The 16248-nt window shown below is 40.9% G+C and overlaps 1 protein-coding gene across 1 annotated transcript; it reads right to left on the bottom strand.

Moving 5' to 3' along the window:
* Positions 1-3183: 3183 nt before the first annotated feature.
* Positions 3184-8268, bottom strand: LOC135528240 (acidic mammalian chitinase-like). The gene is made up of 12 exons (XM_064957187.1): positions 8225-8268; positions 7940-8012; positions 6328-6357; positions 5875-6079; positions 5662-5718; positions 5334-5499; positions 5026-5150; positions 4752-4881; positions 4440-4622; positions 4063-4179; positions 3749-3881; positions 3184-3637 (listed from the first exon to the last, which is right to left on the bottom strand). Exons 2-12 carry the CDS (start codon positions 7962-7964, stop codon positions 3360-3362), a joined length of 1449 nt encoding a protein of 482 aa, XP_064813259.1. The 5' UTR covers positions 7965-8012; positions 8225-8268; the 3' UTR covers positions 3184-3359.
* Between the last annotated feature and the right edge of the window lie 7980 nt (positions 8269-16248).

Raw genomic sequence — 16248 nt, 5'->3', positions numbered from 1 at the left:
AGAACGATCGCCTTATGGCGAGGATCGCCCTGCTGCAAGTCCAGCTTCAGACAAAATCGTTAGGCAAGGGTAATTTAGGATGAAACAGCGTCTGTGCCACCAATATGTACCGGTAGTTAGTATAAATCCCCTTGCACAGTCCCCACGGCCGGACAATTTTCTCATGGTTTCTGGAAAGAAATGCTGTCGGAATGCTCAACCGGTATCGCTCATTCAACCGACAGAAACTTTCAACCTGTTCTCCCCATTAAGCAGCGAGTTAAAAGAGTCCGTGTCTCTCTGGTCTCTCCCGTTACTGGGTCTGAGACGCTGAAGCCTCCCACCATTAGTTCTGACAAATTGAAAACCCTAGTCATTGGCAACTCCATTACCCGCAGCATTAGACTTTAAATGAATCATCCAGCGATCATACACTGTTTTCCAGGTGGAGGGCTACCAACGTTAAAGCTAATCTGAAGATGGTGCAGGCTAAGGATGAAACTGGCGAATGTAAATTATAAGGATATTGTCATCCACGTCGGCACCAAGAATGTTAGGATGAATCAGTCACCAAGTGCAACATACTGTAGCTTCAGCGTGTAAATCAGCTAGAAAGATGTTGGCATCAAGTAATTGTCTCTGGCCCCCTTCCAGATAGGGGGAGTGATGAGCTAGCTCTACAGCAGAGTCTCACAACTCAATCGCTGGTTGAAAACTGTTTTCTGCACCTCAAAAGATAGAATTTGTAGATTAACAGGACCAAGCCTGGCCTGCTGAGGAGTGACGGACTCCATCCAAGCTGGAGGGGTGCCCTCATCTTGCGTAATACCCTAGATGCAGTCGCACCCCCTAAAAACAAAAAACATTAGTCATAAGAAACTAGCTCCCTGGTATACAGAAAATTCCTGAGCCCTGAAGCAAGCTTCCAGACAATTGGAACGAAAATGTTGCTACACCAAACTGGAAGTCTTCCGATTAGCTTGGAAAGACAGTACCGTGCAGTATCGAAGAGCCCTCACTGCTGCTCGATCACCCTATTTTTCCAACGTAATTGAGGAAAATAAGAAGAATCCAACATTTATTATTGACACTCGCAAAGCTAACTAAAAAGCAGCATTCCCCAAGAGAGGATGGCTTTCACTTCAGCAGTGATAAATTCATGAACTTCTTTGAAGAAAAGATCATGATCGTTAGATCATGCAAACTCCTCTTTAAATCTGCGTATTTCTCCAAAGCTCAGTTGTCCTGAGTCTGCACAACACTGCCAGGACCTAGGATCAAGAGACACTCAAGTTTTTTAATACTATATCTCTTGACACAATGATGAAAATAGTCATGGCCTCTAAACCTTCAAGCTGCATACTGGATCCTATTCCAACTAAACTACTGAAAGAGCTGCTTCCTGTGCTTGGCCCACCTATGTTGAACAAAATAAACGGCTTCCTATCCACCAGATGTGTACCAAACTCACTAAAAGTGCCAGTAATAAGGCCTCTCTTGAAAAAGCCGAACCTTGACCCAGAAAATATAAAAAACTATCGGCCTATATCAAATCTCCCATTCCTCTCAAAAAAAACTGTGAAGGACCTTGGCGTTACTCTGGACCCTGATCTCTCTTTTGACGAACATATCAAGACTGTTTCAAGGACAGCTTTTTTCCATCTACGTAACATTGCAAAAATCTGACTTTCTGTCCAAAAATGGTGCAGAAAAATTAATCCATGCTTTTTTCACTTCTAGGATAGACTTCTGCAATGCTCTACTTTCCGGTTATCCGGATAAAGCACTAAATAAACTTCAGTTTGTGTTAAACATGGCTGCTAGAATCTTGACTAGAACCAAAAAATGTGATCATATTACTCCAGTGCTAGCCTCTCTACACTGGCTTTCTGTTAAGGCTTGGGCTGATTTCATGGTTTTACTGTTAACCTACAGAATATTACATTGGCTTGCTCCTACCTATCTTTCCGATTTGGTCCTGCCATACACATACCTACACATACTCTACGGTCACAAGACGAAGGCCTCCTTACTGTCCCTAGAATTTCTAAGCAAACAGCAGGAAGCAGGGCTTTCTCCGATAAAGCCAAATTTTTATGGAATGGTCTGCCTATCCATGTGAGAGACGGAGACTCTGTCTAGACCTTTAAGTCTTTATTGAAGACTCATCTCTTCAGTAGGTCCTATGATTGAGTGTAGTCTGGCCCAGGAGAGATACTCTGAATGATCCGCTATAAAAAGCCAACTGACGGCCTCCAGGGTGGCGCAGTGGTCTAGGGTACTGCATCACAGTGCTAGCAGTGCCACCAGAGGCTGTGTCGCAGCCGGTCGTGACCAGGTTAGGGAGGGTTTGGCCGGTAGGGATATCCTTGTCTCATCGGGCACTAGCGACTCCTGTGGCAGGCCGGGCGCAGTGCACGCTAACCAGGTCGCCAGGTGCACGGTGTTTCCTCCGACACATTGGTGCGGCTGGCTTCCGGGTTGGATGCGCGCTGTGTTAAGAAGTTGTGCGGCTTGGTTGGGTTGTGTTTCGGAGGACACATGGCTTTCGACCTGCAGCTCTCCAGAGCTCGTAAGGGAGTTTTAGCGATGAGACAAGATAGTAACTACTAACAATTGGATACCACGAAATTGGAGAGAAAAGGGGGTCAAAATAAAAAGCCAACTGACATTTACTCCTGAGGTGCTGACCTGTTTCACCCCCTACAACCACTGTGATTATTATTATTTGACCCTGCTGGTCATCTATGAACATTTAAACATCTTGGCCATGTTCTGTTATAATCTCCAACCGGCACAGCCAGAAGAGGACTGGCCACACCTCGTAGCCTGGTTCCTCTCTAGGTTTCTTTCTAGGGAGTTTTTCCTAGCCACCGTGCTTCTACACCTGCATTGCTTGCTGTTTGGGGTTTTAGGCTTGGTTTCTGTACAGCACTTTGTGACATCAGCTGATGTAAGAAGGGCTTTATAAATACATTTGATTGATTGAATTCATCAATCAAGTACAGGGGAGGAGCGAAAACCTGAAGACACCTTGTGGAATGAGTTTTGACGCGTGACTTATACTAACTACTTGAAGTACTTTACAGTTGGGTTAAACGGTGTAACAACAAACAAAGGTTTCCAACATTTCAAATGAAAGGAAGAGATTACAATCTCTGGGAATCGAGTCACAATGAGCAGCATCAATAACCATTACATAAAAACATTACAAATACTTTATTTTTTGTATTATTCCGTTGTAATTGGAGTGGATATTTTATAATTTAAATCTAAACTAGCCTTGGTACCATGAAACTGAGGTAAACAGTATACAGTATATCAGTTACTCAGGCTACAATGTGTACATTAACAGAAAACACCTATGCGGAGCTCGTGTTCTACAAATTCCAGTCACAGCACTTGCATTTCTCGTTGAAGATAAGGTTAGCGGCGCACTTCTGGAGGTAGGTGTGTCCACTGGCGCACTGGTAGAAGGCATTAAGGTCTTCCTTGTTACGGTACAGGCCGTCAGCTTTCCCTCCACAGAAGCCACTGCCGGGCAGAGGAGTGGAGGTGGTGGCGGGCACACTGCTGGTGGTAGTTCCTGGCAGCGGTGGCGGACGTGTTGTGGAAGGAAGGGGTGGCGGACGTGTTGTGGAAGGAAGGGGTGGCAAATCTATAAAACACAGTGTGTTATTGTCAAGCGTGGAATGATACAATGTCATTGTTATACCAACCAAACCTCTTATGAGACAAACACCTCAGTGCTCTAGTAATGGCTGCGTACCTGAGGCCAGAAGATAACGCAGATGGCTGATCAGGGGATAGTTGCCCTGCCCACAGAATTGTCCAGCAAAGTCATCCAGATCCAGAGCCCAGATCATGGCCCCTCCAAACTTGTTCTCTTTTAGATAGCGTGCCTATAAAATGACCAAATATTTTATTTCCTGAAACCATATAGCCTTCTACCAATCACCATGTAATTAATAACAAAGATATTAGGGTTGAAATGAGCAATAGACATTCGACTGCTAGAATTGACAGCAATCAACTGAAAGGAGATTTCTTTTTGGCAGTGTATTAAGTAATATGATACCGTACCTTTATTTCAAAGCTTTCCCAGTTGTCATATCCCACCCACTCATTTCCTTTGGTGGCAAAGGGAACCATCTGATCCTCAATCAACTCAACAGTTGCTCCATTCAGGAAAGTACAGATCTGGTGGAAAATAAAAATAAACATGTCATGAGTATTCTTTACATAAAGAATACCTTTGTTTTGAATTGGCCCTGAGTACAGTATATTGAAAGTGTGCATTGATGTATTGTGTTAATCTATTTTTTACATCCTACAAGTGTTTCACATCTCCTGGTTCCAAAACATATCATGTTAATTACTTCCACATTGGTAGAGTTGGGAGAACGCTCCACTAGAGACAACTGTATTTGTAGTTTTGAACTTTGACCTCTCTCCCTGACCTCATAATAGGACCAGAAGCCGGCCTCGCGGGTATAGGGTCCAGCAGAGGCTGGTCCACTTGTTCTGGCTCCAACACCATTGTCTCCAGAGACAGTGCGGAATGTGCGCCCATAGGTGGCGAAACCCATCATCAGCTTCTCAACAGGGGTGCCCTGGTCCCTCCAGTACTTCATGGCAAAGTCCTTTGGAAAAGGAGTAAACATTCAACAACTATTTGACAAATAGTTAACAGTTTCTAAAATAGTTTCTAAATTATTTATGGTTTCAAAGTAGTTTTAAAAATATTGTAAAGTTTAATATATTTTACTCACAACGTTGAAATACTTGTGCTCTCCTTCCTCTGCATCTGAAGCACCACGGTAAAGGGGACTGTTGTGGCGTGTGAATGGGTCCCAGGCTCCACCCATGTCATAGGACATCACATTGATTAAGTCCAAGTATCTGTTACACAGTCACACAAGGCCAAAGGTCACGAAATTTAACATGGAAAACACCAACTGGTAAATGATGAACCTTCACAAGAATTATTACTATACCTATCACCTATGGTGAATGAAGGCCCTCTGTTTTAACCTTTGAACTCACTTTGCGACCTCTGCAATTTCATAACCGTTATCAATGTTTCCCTTCCCAGCAGCCACTGCAGCTGTGACCAGCAGCCTTGGTCTGCTGGTGTCAGCGGCTTCCTTCTCAAATGCCTTGAGCAACTCCTGGACCCCAGAACCAAATGAGACAGTGTATTTTGTTAATGGTATGAAATAATATTATGACGACATTGTGCTGGATCAGTTAAAGTTGAACATAATTATTATGGTGCCCCATTAAAACTGTTACTCAGGATCCAAATATAATGCTTTCCAGATTATTACTGTGGCTGTGAATGTCAAACTGACCCTGCACAGCAGTGTAAACCTTTTCTTGTCCTCTGGGGGGCTCCCTCGTGCTCCAGGGTACTCCCAGTCCAGGTCCAGGCCATCAAAGCCATACATTCTCAGGAAACTGATGGATGACTGGATGAACTTCTGGCGATTGGCAGGTGTTGACACCATGATGGTGAACCTGAAAAGTTATTCAGTGTCAGTAATCATAATACTTGTAATTGTTATTATTCATTGGAAAAGCATAATGACCAATAGATACTTAAGAACATGTGTATTTCTTTCAGTAAAATACATTGAAACATGAACAACTTAATCATGGCTATATGACAACAATACTCACTGGCTGGACCCAAAGTTCCATCCACCAACTGCCAACAGGGTCTTCAGTGCAGGATTTCTTTCCAAGACAAGAAAGATTCATCAACACATTTAATTTCAATGCATTTAAAGAGAAATGTGAATATGATTGTAAATGCACAAATAATGATTGTAAAATGCACAAAGTGCTGATGGAGAACATAAGACATCATATAGCTCAGCAGCTAAACCTCACTGCTTCTTCAGCCCATTGAAGGATTGGTAGAGAACATCATCGTTCCACTCGTAGGTGACTAGCTCGTTGTTGTGGTTGATCATTGAGAAGGCATAGATCAGATGAGTGCAGAGGTTGGGGTCCACATTGGCCGGCAGATATTTCCCAGTGCCTGGTCTGTACTGGGACCAGTTGGTGAAGTAGCACACCAGTTTGGTTGATGACACTGTTGAGGATTTAAAATACTAGTATCAGGCTCCCATCAGAACAAAGTGATAGACAGAGACATTGACAATGACTTTGTCTAGGATTATATCAATGTTGTATGCTATGTACTGAGCAATGTTATTCAACAGTAAGTTATTTATTTTCTCCCTATGAATGTTACTTAACAATATCCTAATTGTGGTAGCTACAGTACAATTAAGTTTGGAGAGACATCAAGAGTAATGCTGTAAGAACTACAAAACTTGCCCATTTGAAGACACATCAAAACGGACAGTCCTGAAACAGAAATGAAACATTTGTTCATTAGACGAATCAAACAAGCTTATTTGCTTGCAGTTAACAAAGTACCCTACATGACCAAAAGTATTTGGACACATGCTTGTCGAACATCTCATTCTAAAATCATGGGCATTAATATGAAGTTATTCCCCACTTTTCTGCTATAACAGCCTCCACTCTTCTGGGAAGGCTTTCCAATAAATGTCTGGACATTGCTGCGGGGACTTGCTTCCATTCAGCCATAAGAGCATTAGTGAGGTCGGGCAATAATGTTGTGCGATTAGGCTTGACTCGCAGTCGGCTTTACAATTCATCCCAAAGGTGTTCAATGGGGTTGAGATCAGGCTTCTGTGCAGGCCAGTCAAGGTCTTCCACACCGATCTCAACAAACCATTTCTGTATGGACCTCGCTTTGTGCACGGGGGCATTGTCATGCTGAAACAGGAAAGGACCTTCCCCAAACTGTTGCCACAAAGTTGGAAGCACAGAACTGTCTAGAATGTACCCGTTAAAATGTCCCTACACTGGAACTAAAGGGCCTAGCCCAAACCATGAAATACAGCCCCAGAGCTTAATTCCTCCTCCACCAAACTTTACAGTTGACCTATACATTCGGGGAGGCAGCGTTCTCATGGCAACCACCAAACCCAGATTCGTCCAGCGGAATGCCAGATGGTGAAGCGTGATTCATCACTCCAGAGAATGCATTTCCACTGCTCCAGAGTCCAATGGCAGTGAGCTTTACACCACTTCAGCCAACGCTTGGCATCGCGTATGGTGATCTTAGGCTTGCTGCTCGGCCACTGAAGGCCATTTCATGAAGCTCCCGACAAACAGTTATTGTGCTGACGCTGCTTCCAGAGGCAATTTTGAACCGAGGACAGACAGTTTTTACACGCTTCAGCACTCCACGGTCCTGTTCTGTGAGCTTGTGTGGCCTACCATTTCGCGGCTGAGCCGTTGTTGCTCCTAGACATTTCCACTTCACTATAACAGCACTTACAGTTGACCGGGGCAGCTCTAGCTTTTCCTTGAGTAAAAGTAAAGATACCTTAATAGAAAATGACTCAAGTGAAAGTCACCCAGTAAAATCCTGCTTGAGTAAAAGTCAAAAAAGTATTTGGTTTTAAATATACTTAAGTATCAAAAGTAAAAGTATAAATAATTTAAAATTCCTTTTTTAAATTTTTTTAATTTACGGATAGCCAGGGGCTCACTCCAACACTCAGACATAATTTACAAACAAACCATTTGTGTTTAGTGAGTCCGTCAGATCATAGGCAGTAGGTATGACCAGGGATTGTCTCTTTAGGTGCTTGAATTGCTGTATTTTCCTGTCCTGCTAAGCATTCAAAATGGAACAAGTACTTTTTGGTGTCAGGGAAAATGTATGGAGTGGAAAGTACATTATTTTCTTTCGGGAAGTAGTGGAGTAAAAGTAAAAGTTGTCAAAAATATAAATAGTTAAGTACAGATAACCCAAAAAACGACTCAAGTAGTGCTTTAAAGTATTTTATACTTAAGTACTTTACACCACTGAAAATGTCTAAAAATATTCCATTGCCAGAATTTGACTTACCAACGAGAAGTGTTAGTTGGGCCATGATGAGTTTGTAGTTACACGGCCTCTCCTTACAAAACCAAAGAGGCACCTGGAAAAAATAATCATTTTCATTGAATAGAACAAACCATGGTGGTTAGAATGTTGTGTGTGGCTAAAGTTGTCTGAGTGCGTTTGCACTGTCCAGCTTCGAGTTTAATGTGTTGCAATTATTGTACCTAAAAGTTTGTAACTGATGGCTGGGTGATAGTAAAACTATAATGCAATAATAATGTTAATAAAAACATATAGCCAAAGTCCTACCTGGTCCTCAGTGAGACACTGGATCGGTGTCTGAAAGAGAATACAGCTCACCTTTTATACCGTTCTGATACAAGTATGTAGCCTTTGGCCCAGGCGTATCAGGAAGTGGCAACCTGGGGGAGATTGTTTGCTCTTGATCGGGATTAATCTGTGTCATCGTTTATGTTAGTTTCATTTAAGGATATAACCTGTCTGAATTGTATGAGAGATAGACCTATCTTTATGATAAACAACCATGGCTGATTGATATTGAGGGTGAAATAAACCATCTTTATCCTCTGCATTAGCAATGTGGAATTGGAACATTCAGTCAGCAAATACATTTCAATCTTCTTTAACTAGTTAAGAGGTTTTAGTTTGAATAGAAATATTCCACAAACTGGACCTATTGTAGTAGTTATCTTTCATTCACACATAATAGCTTCTGTAGGCCTTTCTCTTGGATATCTTTGATGTGAAGTTCACGCCATAAACAAAGAAAACAGAAAAGTACAGAAAAGGCTCAAAATCTTAGAACAAACATTATGCAAGCTCCAGGCCATAGCACGAGAGACACGACAAGATAAACTGTCATAACAATGCTAGTATTGATTGGTTTTAAGATAAGATTACCTTTGCTTCTTTTGTCGAAACTGGGGAGGTAGGTCCTTGGTTTTACTAATTGAGGTCACATAACACAGAACAATGCAGCCAATGCATCAGTCAGGGAGGGGGAGAATACTGTAGGTTCTGAGTAGTTTGTTAATGGGAGCAAGAGCTCAAGCTGCCCGGTGATTCAGGGCTGTAACAGAAGCCTTATCTCAGCCATAAAGAATAGAGTTTTCACTGGGTTTTCATTCCCTTTAATATCCCGGCACTTGTACATTTCTCTAATCTTTATGTAACAATTTGTTTATTTAGTTCATAGAGGTCTGATTATGTTGTCATGGCATCATAAGTGTTGCTACATGAATAAAGTGCTTGTAGTCTATTTAATATAGCCCAAACACTCCGGAGATTAGAAAAGGCCAGCAACATTGCTTACGTTTACATTTTATTTATTCAAGTCTATACTGAAAAATGCAACATGTAAAGTGTTGGTCCCATGTTTCATGTGCTGAAATAAAAGATCCCAGAATGTTTCCATATGTACAAAAAGCTTACTTCTCTAAAATGTTGTGGAGGCCTGGCTCCCCAGTGGGTGGGCCTGGTACCCCTGCCCAGTCATGTGAAATCCATATATTAGGGCCTAATTTATTTATTTCAATTGACTGATTTCCTTATATGAACATATTACTCAGTAAAACCGTTAAAATTGTTGCATGATGATTTATATTTTTGTTCAGTATAGTAGCAAATTTGCCATACATGTTTGCCATACATGAAGAGGACTGACCATCCAGGTTGATCATGTGTGAATGATTGTGAGTGATCTTTAATGTCAGTCAGCTTCCTGTCTCTAAAGGTCAGCAAACAGTCACACACAATAGACTCCATACACAGAAGACTCCACAGACAGTAAGATTAGAGAAATGTACAAGTGCTGGGATATTAAAGGGAATGAAAACCCAGTGAAAACTCTATTCTTTATGGCTGAGATAAGGCTTCTGTTACAGCCCTGAATCACCGGGCAGCTTGAGCTCTTGCTCCCATTAACAAACTACTCAGAACCTACAGTATTCTCCCCCTCCCTGGATTAAAACACTGTTCTAATGGGCTCTGTTATCAGGCTGTCAGGAGTTAAACATTTCACATGAACTACACCTAGGAGCTTAATTAGAAAGGACATAAGATTTTTTTATTGTTGTACCATAATGATATCACACTGTCATAATCATAATAATATTCCGACCATGAAAGTTACTGTAATGACAGGCAATGCTTAAAGTCAGCAGCATATGTCTATCATAGTGTGTGTAAAATACAGTATCTCAATTAAATGGTGCACACAGCATACTGTAATGAACCTCCCAGTCAGGGATTATTGAGTTGCAATGTTGTCAGTAACATGAGCATGTCTGGAGACTAGAGTCAATCCATTAGAGGACCGTAAGTACAAAGTACATCTCTATCGGTTAATATTGTCAAAAATCACAAGGTACATTAATGATTAGCAAAAGAGACGGAAATGACTGGATGCCATAAGAATGCACATTGTAGTTCTAGTAAGCAAAACATCATTCTTATTTTGCTTGTTATGCTAGTGTACAAAGTGCAAACATTAGCCTTCTTCATAGAATTTAAAACCCATATTCTATAAACCATAGATCAACATATAACAATTATACAATAAAGGTGCACAAGGGGAAATAAGGTAGGTACAGTATGATCCCAGAGACATCGATTTGGGAGGTGTTTAGGTCTGTGTTTTAGACATTTTAAAGGCTAAAGATGAAATCTGCCAATCTCTGAAGAAAGTTGAAGCAGCCCACAGTCCTGAAAGGTATGTATACAATGGCAATTACATCAGCTAAGATTCACAGATGAATGTTGAGACAAAGCAACAGACAAACAAGTCAAGGGTACAGTGCCCTGAAGATGGTACTATGATGTACTGCCATCAGGCAGAGATAAAGAGCTCAAATCTACTTAGCAATCCTACCAGGCCTAAACCAGTGATTTAACAAAGATTCATTCATTCAGGTTTTTCTATCCTTGTCATCATATAAATAGTTCCTCTACCAGGTGTCACTGCTTTTATCAACATGATAAACGTATCAGTGTATTCCTCCATCCAGTCAATATCTCTCCCTTAGTAGAAATATTACACACCCACATTAACATGTATGCACGTACGCACACACATACTTTTCACCACGTCATAAATACCACAGGCTGTAACCTTAATTTTCTTGTTAAAATGCTGTACCAACCCAGTGTCAATGCAGAGCATGAGAATAGAGGAACACTATCAAGCTCCAACCACATCATCTTGTGTGCCTGGAATTAAGAAAAGGTGGTGGATTTGCTTGGGAACACCTGTGTCCCCCAGTTAGTGGGCAGTGGGCATTCCGGGCTCGGTCAGTCTCGTATACAACTGTTTATAGGTGCGCTAGTTGAGTATTGCACCCATTCAGTGGCGATTTTAGTATATAAATCTTGGTGGGGCAAACTCCCCCCAATGTTTTTTAGATGCATGCCAGCAAAGCCACAACACAACACTAAACAATACATTAATTGGACTATAACGGTTTCGTCAAACTGTTAGGGCCTACATAAAGCTGTCCCAACAACTTACCACTGTTAAACCTGGCTATCAGGGGAGCCTTGTTTGGCTTGTTTGAAACAGTTTATTCAGGCTCATTTACTGCCTTTAAAAAAACATAGCTGACATGGCTGACTTGCTTAAACAAACATGGTTTCTATTGACAATTGAGATGTACAAAATATAGCATAAAGGGACGACGAGCGTATAAGAGGTAATCCGTAATTAAGACATTAATGAGCGAGCTAGGACGGACATAGTCAATATAACTATTTGTTCAGCACTTTTGAAATGTACAGCGACATAATTCAGAACATGGACTGTCCTTACAGTATTCTCCCTGTACACCAAGTCAGAACCATGGGATAAATGAAGGGGGCATATAAGCAGACAATGGAAGCTCTTACACTTCTCTAAAACAGGCTACATGTGCACCAACAAGTCAGAACAGTAGGCTAAATTATGAGGGGAAATGCGACTAAATTATTAGGGTGAGGCACATGGGCTACTAACACCTTATACACAACATACACTTAGTATTGCTTTCATAGCGAAAGTATACAGTGCATTTGGGAAGTTTTCAGACCCCTTGACTTCTTCCACATTTTGTTACATTACAGCCTTATTATAAATTGGATTAAATAAAATAAAATCCTCATTAATCTATACACAATACCCCATAATGACAAAGTGAAAACAGTTTTTTGAAATTGTAGCAAATTTATAAAAATAAGAAAATTACAGAAATACCTTATTTACCCAAGTATACAGACTCTTTGCTGTGAGACTCGAAATTGAGCTCAGGTGCATCCTGTTTCCATTTATCCTCCTTGAGATGTTTCTACAACTTGATTTATTTCCACCTGTGGTAAATTAAATTGATTCGACATGATTTGGAAGGGCACACACCTGTCTACATAAGAGCAAAAACCAAGCCTTGAGGTTGAAAGAATTTTCCATAGAGCTCCAAGACAGGATTATATCAGGCAGAAATCTGGGGGAAGGGTATGCAAAACATTTCTGCTTCATTGAAGGTCCCCAAGAACACAGTTACCTCCATCAAGTTTGGAACCACCAATACTTTTCCTAGAGCTTGATGCCTGGCCAAACGAAGCAATCGGGGGAGAAGGGCCTTGGTCAGTTAAGTGATCAAGAACCTGATGTTCAATCTCACAGAGCTCCAGAGTTCCTCTGTGTAGATGGGAGACCTTCCAGAAGGACAACCATCTCTGCAGCACTCCACCAATCAGGTCTTTATGGTATAGTGGCCAGACGGAAGCCACTCCTCAGTAAAAGGCACATGACAGCTCGCTTGGAGTTTGCCAAAAGGCACCGAAAGACTCTCAGACCATGAGAAACAAGATTCTCTGGTCTGATGAAACCAAGATTGAACTCTATGGCCTGAATGCCAAGCATCATGTCGAGGAAAACTGGCACCATCCTTATGCTGAAGCATGGTGGTGGCAGCATCATGCTGTGGAGTTGTTTTTCAGTGGCAGGGACTGGGAGACTAGTCAGGATCAAGGGAAAGATGAATGGAGCAAAGTATAAAGAGATCCTTGATGTAAACCTGTTCCATAGTGCTTAGTACCTCAGACTGGGCCGAAGGTTCACCTTCCAACAGGACAATGACCCTAAGCACACAGCCAAGACAACTCAGGAGTGGCTTCGGTACAAGTCTCTGAATGTCCTTGAGTGGCCCAGCCAGAGCCTGGACTTGAACCTGATCGAATATCTCTGGAGAGACCTGAAAATAGCTGTGCAGCGACGCTTGGGAGAAACCCCTCAAATACAGGTACGCCAAGCTTGTAGCGTCATACCCAAGAACACTCGAGGCTGTAATCGCTGCCAAGGTGCTTCAACAAAGTACTGAGTAAAGGGTTGAATACTTATGTAAATGTGATGTGTGTGTATATATATATATATATGTATATATATATATATATATATATATATTTTTTTTTTATATACATTTGCAATAGCTTTTCAACTATTTCTTGCTTTTTATTTATGGGGTATTATGTGTAGATTGATGAGGGAAAAATGTATTTAATACATTTTAGAATGAGACTGGAATGTAACAAAATGTGGAAAAAGTCAAGGGGTCTGAATACTTTCTGAATGCATTGTACATATCTTTCTGGCATATTACATAATGTATGCAGCAACATACAATACATTTCTGGACTCACCTTGTTGTGCTGTGGTCACTTGAACAGGAAGGTGGTGTGGCGGGGTCCTTCGTGGGCAAATTTTGTCATCAAAATCTGGCATTCTCTGAATTTATGGTGATTTCAAGACAAAATTTCAAAAAACAAGGTCGAATGATGATGTTACTGGTCTTTAGGTTGGAGCTCTAGAAAGAGGCCCGAGTTCCGGACTTCGAAATCCGAGTTGCATGATCGTTGAAAACGCTTTTTCCCAGTCTGAGTTATTTTTTTATCAGAGTTTCCAGTAAAGTCTGAGATTTTCCAGTTGCGAATTTCCAGTTGTTTTAAAAGCAGCAGAAGTCATGCTGGATTGACTGCATGACCAATGCTGAATGTTTATCCTTTTAAGCTTGGAAAAGAGACCCTTAAACCCAGACTTAGACCACACATCCACTCCACTGAATAGCAGGTTAGTGATGGATTTGCAATGCTTCCAACTTGTTGTGTAATGTTTATGTCCAATGGCCGATGAGGACTGATACCTTTTATCTATAATTTTGCTTCATATGACAAGGATTGAAAATGATTTGCCAGTAGATTGTAGACTTGATTGATGATGATGATGACTACTAGCTTGCTAGCTAAGATTTTGAAAGTATGATTTTGACATGATCAGTCCAATCAAGGCTACTGTAGATATAACATGAATTGATGTCATTTTAACTGTGGCCAATGACCTTGAGTCTTCTTGGATGGCCACTTCTAATGTAACTCTATGGCAGCACCCAGGGGGCTTGAATTTTCGAGCTCTCCCTGTAGATTTTGCTGTGACGTTATGTCCCCATGAGTGACAGAATACTGAGCCAATCATGGCACAACTAGAGAACATTATCAACCCCTAAGCTTCGTATTTTCTGCTGGATACCCCACCACCAGAGAAAGTACTGAGCTAGGCTGAAACACCTGCATTTTGGAGCTGCCTTACTCAAGATAGCAAAAAAGAGACCATGTTTGTATGCAGCTTTATTAACAAAACATTTTTTTATTTGACTTTGTTTGCAAACTAATGTGACACGTATTAATGCCAAAATAACATGCAAAACAGGCTCTGCCCCACCTGCACTGAGTGACAGGTCACCACAGCACACTTTGTAAGTCCTGTTTCCTTATGCAAATGAGTAGATGGTGCTCATGGGGGAGAGGGCCTCCTGGCTCCTACTCTCCCTAAATTCTGGGTCTCTGTCATCCCTCTCCTTGTGTCCAGTGTACTGGCCAATGGGCCACTCAAGGACATTCAGAGACTTGTCCCGAAGCCACTCCTCAATCTCCCGTCCATCACCGTACTCCACCAGACTGTCGTCACTCTCTGTTCATTTCATCATGGTGTCGACTGTCGTCTGACCCCTCCTGACTAGTCTCATCCTCCCTGGAAGAAAAGTGAAAATATTAGAGGCTGTGTTATGGCTCCCAGCTTTCACCATACAGTTCTAGACATTAAAAACAGACTGTCTGGTTGTAATACTTGCCGTTGGGCAGAGTAGGGAATGGTGGTGACACAGCTTATCCTGAAATGTTCAAAAATTTTGTTTAGAATTTGTGTTGAGAGCTACATTTTTGAAGAACATTTCTATGAATTATCAATGATTTTAGGATATTTTAATCAAGTCACTTAAACCATTAATTTGTTTCAACAGCGATAGCATGTTGAAATGCAGACTACCTAAACATTTATTTTAGTTCCAATTTATTGGTTATAAATACATAATACAGTCAATATATAAGTAAAATAATACAGTAGAAATGGTGTACATGGTGTAGACTTGTGTTAGTGTTCATATTATCATACCTTTCCAGAGACTTTCAGTCATCCAAAGGAAAAATGTGAAAACATTAGTAGTCAGAATAAAGAGATCAATTCTAAGGATGGGGGAGTTATCAGGAAAAATACATTGTTCTGAAATAATGACAACACTGGATGGTACAATATTGTTAGGAAATTGAATGATGTTTCACTGTTGAGTATTATTACCACACCATATTATAGTACGGATGGGTCTTTCTATAAACTAGGGTACCAGTGTGCAATTCCTGCAGTGTACAACTGTTTGGAGCTGTTAGAGACATTCATCACTTTTATTTTCATGTGGATAAATGAAGATAAGGGGGAACATAGAAGCATTCTATATCATTCATGATTTGAATCAAAACCAATGTTTAAAAACGAATGTTTAATCCCTTTTTTGTGTTTGGAGCCTTCACAGATTTGGCAAAAATCATGTGACATAACAATACCTTTCTTTCCTTACATTTATGATACGGTTTGTATCATATACTAAGCATTTAATAATTGAATTACACATTGACCTTGATCCTGTGAAATTCCTGGACGTTGTTTATTTTTTTGTATGGAGATCTCAGAAGTGTAATGTAACCTCTTAACAGTTCATATATTCATATATGTTATAGTGTGAATGGGGATCCATAATAAATACAAATACAAACTTTAATATGATGAACAAACATTTATACTGTCATTAAGGTTCTTCAATAAGTACTCATCTTAGTTTGATGTCCGCTTGATGTCTCGCTGTTTAGTTACATGGGGACATTATCACGCAACATCAGCTGATTCATGAATTTTCTGAATGACTGTCAAATGATAAGAGCTTGTGTGAAACTGCACGTGACTT

This window comes from Oncorhynchus masou, chromosome 33 (assembly GCF_036934945.1).
Source record: "Oncorhynchus masou masou isolate Uvic2021 chromosome 33, UVic_Omas_1.1, whole genome shotgun sequence".
Lineage (NCBI taxonomy): Eukaryota > Metazoa > Chordata > Actinopteri > Salmoniformes > Salmonidae > Oncorhynchus > Oncorhynchus masou.
This window is presented reverse-complemented; position numbering and strand designations above follow the sequence as displayed.

Coding starts and splice junctions, on each gene's coding strand:
- LOC135528240 (XM_064957187.1), bottom strand. CDS start 7,964: ATGGCCCAACTAACACTTCTCGTTG. Junction 4,623..4,751: donor AGCACAAGTATTTCAACGTT/GTGAGTAAAATA, acceptor CCTTTTCCAAAG/GACTTTGCCATGAAGTACTG. Junction 4,180..4,439: donor GCTTCTGGTCCTATTATGAG/GTCAGGGAGAGA, acceptor ATTTTCCACCAG/ATCTGTACTTTCCTGAATGG.